The 3,675-nt window shown below is 35.1% G+C and overlaps 1 protein-coding gene across 1 annotated transcript; it reads left to right on the top strand.

Annotated features, from left to right (window-relative positions):
* Window positions 1-1,512: 1,512 nt before the first annotated feature.
* LOC309559018 (olfactory receptor 1C1-like) lies at window positions 1,513-2,430 on the top strand (the record flags this gene model as incomplete). The annotated part of the gene is made up of 1 exon (XM_082262128.1): window positions 1,513-2,430. One exon carries the CDS (start codon window positions 1,513-1,515, stop codon window positions 2,428-2,430), a length of 918 nt encoding a protein of 305 aa, XP_082118254.1.
* Window positions 2,431-3,675: the final 1,245 nt, after the last annotated feature.

The following is a 3,675-nucleotide window of genomic DNA, read 5'->3' as shown; positions in this document are numbered from 1 at the left end:
TTACCGAACCATCATCAAAGCATCTCGGAAGCATCAAAAAACACATCAAAAAAGCACGTTGAAGCTAGACATTTGCATGACGAAAAAATTTGTTTTGTTTAGTTTCGTTAACCTAGTTATTTAGTTTAGTTAAATTCAGTTAATTTGTTCAATTGGCATTCGGGATCTGTATTCGGAATTCATATTCGGAATTTGTTCTATGTATTTTTCGAATTGTCTACAAATTTACAGATTGTTTTCTTGATTCAAAACGTTTGAATCGATACATTTCGAATTAGTCGAATCAAAAAGTTTTGATTTTTTTTCGATTCGAATGCAGCAGCCGAGTAACCAAACATCTGATTGGGATTTATACACATTGATCGTGTTTGTATTAATAAGGCATTTATTCAAAATATGCAAAGTATTCTAATTAATAAAAGTAGTATCTTATTTTCAACATTTTGCTATGTGTGCAATACTGTGCAGAAGTTTTAGCCAGCTTAGAAAAAATAATGTCAAGTACAAATGCTTTTAAATATTTATATGTTACTGGTTTCTGTGTAACGCATCTATATAAAATATATGAGTTTCCCTTTTTGAATTGAATATTGAAATAAATTAACTTTTTGATGATATTCTAATTTTATGAGATGCACCTGTATATATTTATATACTGTATGTGTTATTTTGTTATCTTAAGCGATGTCAAACGTATTGCAGAATAAACAGATCCTTACCGTAAATGTAAAAATGGCTCTGGTTCATAATGGGTATATGGATATAAAGTAGTTAAAATATATGTAAACCCAATCACTAAAATTTGATATAAGCTAAACATTTTTATGCAATTTCAAGAGTCATTTTCAATGCAGGGTTTATCAAAATAGTACCTGGTGATCCTGCCATAAAGGTATTTGTTAGGAAACCTCCTGTTATAGAGTGACAATGCTCAGTCCTTGTGTCTCAATTATGATTTTTAAGAATGTAATGGTACTATTTTGGTATTTTACATGCCTGGCCTCTGAAGCCAGGACACATGCCTTTGTCTATTTTAACATCTTCCAGAAAACTATCTATTTCCTGCAACCCAAAAACTCCTACATAATGACTAAACATTAGGTTGTTGAACCCAGCATGTCCCTGTGCTTATTAGAATTCATTAATAAAATAATTCATAATTCTTTATTAATAAAAATAAAAATTACCATTTTGGTTTTAAGATGTCAATAAACACAAATCACACGACAACCTACATATACACACAAACGAGTTTAGTTCTCAATATTTGACCTAAGATTCACACATTTTCCTATTGAATCTTAAATGAAAATTTTGTAAATCTTCAAATAAAGTTGTATAAATCTTGGGTAAAAACATAGATTAATAGATCCCTAATAATTTCATTAAACAGAATTTTTTTTTTTTTCATTTTTAACTGAAAGACATTTGTCAAGTTAACTTGATATGTTTTTGCAACTTCAGTTCAACAAAAAAAATAAAACACCTGCTCTCTTCTAGTCAGCTGAAAAGATGGAGAACATTACATCTTTTAAAGAATTTTATATTTTGGCACTACCAAATAAGTTGGATAAGAATGCATTTTCTGTTTTTTTTTTCTTGATATACTTCATTGGTTTAGTACTAAATCTAGTATTAATTATTGTTATATATACAGATGTCCACCTTCATACACCAATGTATCTATTTCTCTGTCACTTATCCTTTGTTGACATTTTTTATACAACCACTACAATTCCGAAACTCTTGCACATGTTACTTACTGGAAATAACAAAGTGTCCTTTACACAATGTTTTTCCCAGATGTTCTTTTACTTTTGGGGCGCCTGCGTTGAAGTCAATCTTCTCCTAGCCATGTCCTATGACCGTTACATTGCTATATGTAAGCCTTTACGTTACTCTGAGATTTTAAATAAAAGACAATGTATCCTACTTATAGTAGCCATATTGGTCATTGCATTTTTAAACACACTGTTCGTAACTATTTCTGCATCATATACGCCCTTGTGTTATTCTGCCCTTATTAAACAATTCTATTGCGACTTTAAGGCCATCATCAAATTAGCTTGTCCTGGCAGTTTGTTTCTATTGGTTATATTTATGGAAATGGTCCTCTTTGGATTTTGCCCATTTGCCTGCAGTTTAGCATCTTACGTCAAGGTTTTCAATGTCATCTTGGCCATGAAATCAAAGGAGGGAAGAGGAAAGGCTTTTTCTACTTGTTCATCTCATGTCATGGTCCTCAGTATTTTCTATGGTACGTCTGTACTTGTGTACATGATTCCTCCATGGGCCAACTTGGAAGTCTTGGAAAGGATATGTACTATTTTCTATACAGCCGTGACTCCTATGTTAAACCCTTTGCTGTACAGTTTACGGAACAAAGACGTAAAGAGAGCTGTAATGAGATTATTCAATAAATGTATGTGATAGTTTGTGTACAAAAAACTTTTTGGCTGTTGCTTTTAACTAGTAACAATATAAAGAAGACTTCACACAGACATGAAGACTTAATTTCCTGCTAATACAGATAGAATAGCACAAAAAACAAAGATAAAAAGATATAAAATGAACCTTGTGTCTGCTAGGGAAACCAGGTCACAGAGCAGCCCTGATCCTCCTCTTCTATGATCCCTTGCCGGCTCTCCTGGCCCAAAGTCTCATAAATGTGCCAAATAAAATCAAATTTTTAAATAGTACCGCCCTATAATATTCAAGGTTTCCTAGCCCCTCCCTCCTGCTGAGTGCCCCCACAGCAAGCAGCTTGCTATGGGGGACCTGAGCCGAGCCACTGCTCTGTATGTCTATTTTGCTAAGTTTTTAGGCACCAGAGCATGCCTATGCACTTTAAGCCCCTGTTCACTCTGGCCAAATCGCATGACAAGTCGCAGCCTATTACCAGCAATCGCGCTATTCAAATTGGCGCAATGCTGACTTTGCAGTGCCAAACCAACTTAAAAAAGTAGTTTCTGCATTACGTTTGGCGATTTCGGGTGCGAATTGCATAGACATCTGTGCATGAAGCCGCACAGATGTCTTCCAAGTCACACCTGAAGTCGCACTGACATGCAGCTTTGAAGTTGTGCGGTTTCACATGAAGTCACATGATTTCAAAGCGGGAGTCAATGTGAACGGGGCCTTCAAGGATTTGTGGAGCTTTATCATAATGCAGTGGTCACTGTAAACCTATGTTGTACCATCCACGGTTTTACAGTGACTCCTTCATTATGTCAAAGTAATGTATGTGCCACTGAGCCCAGATGCAGACCTCCAGAACTTTGAGCAACTTGGTTGAAAATGCACAGAAACATTCAGGTATCTCCATTAATGCTCAGGATATGACATACTGTAAATTCCTAAACATTAAAGAATGTACCCAATATGGAAAACGCATGAAAGTTTTGGGATGTCTTCAAAAGTCCAAGATGTTTTAGCTCTTCCCAAAAATTAAATGATTTATCCAGGGTCTGAAAGGAGCATGAAAGCATTTGGGTGGCTCCCCAATGTTCAGGATGTGGCACCACTTCCTGACTATCTACCTAAAATATGGAAGGAGCATAGAAGCAATCAGATGTCTCTTCAGTGTTCAGGATGTCACATTACTACATTACATTTTAGATCCAAGATCTGGAAGGAGTATGGAAGCATTCGGGCACCTCCTTAAATGTTCAAGAT

Source organism: Pelophylax lessonae (genome assembly GCF_965119305.1).
Source record: "Pelophylax lessonae genome assembly, chromosome: 6".
In the NCBI taxonomy this organism is placed as follows: Eukaryota; Metazoa; Chordata; class Amphibia; order Anura; family Ranidae; genus Pelophylax; species Pelophylax lessonae.
Note: the sequence above shows the minus strand (reverse complement) of the source record. Positions and strands in the feature narration are given on the sequence as shown.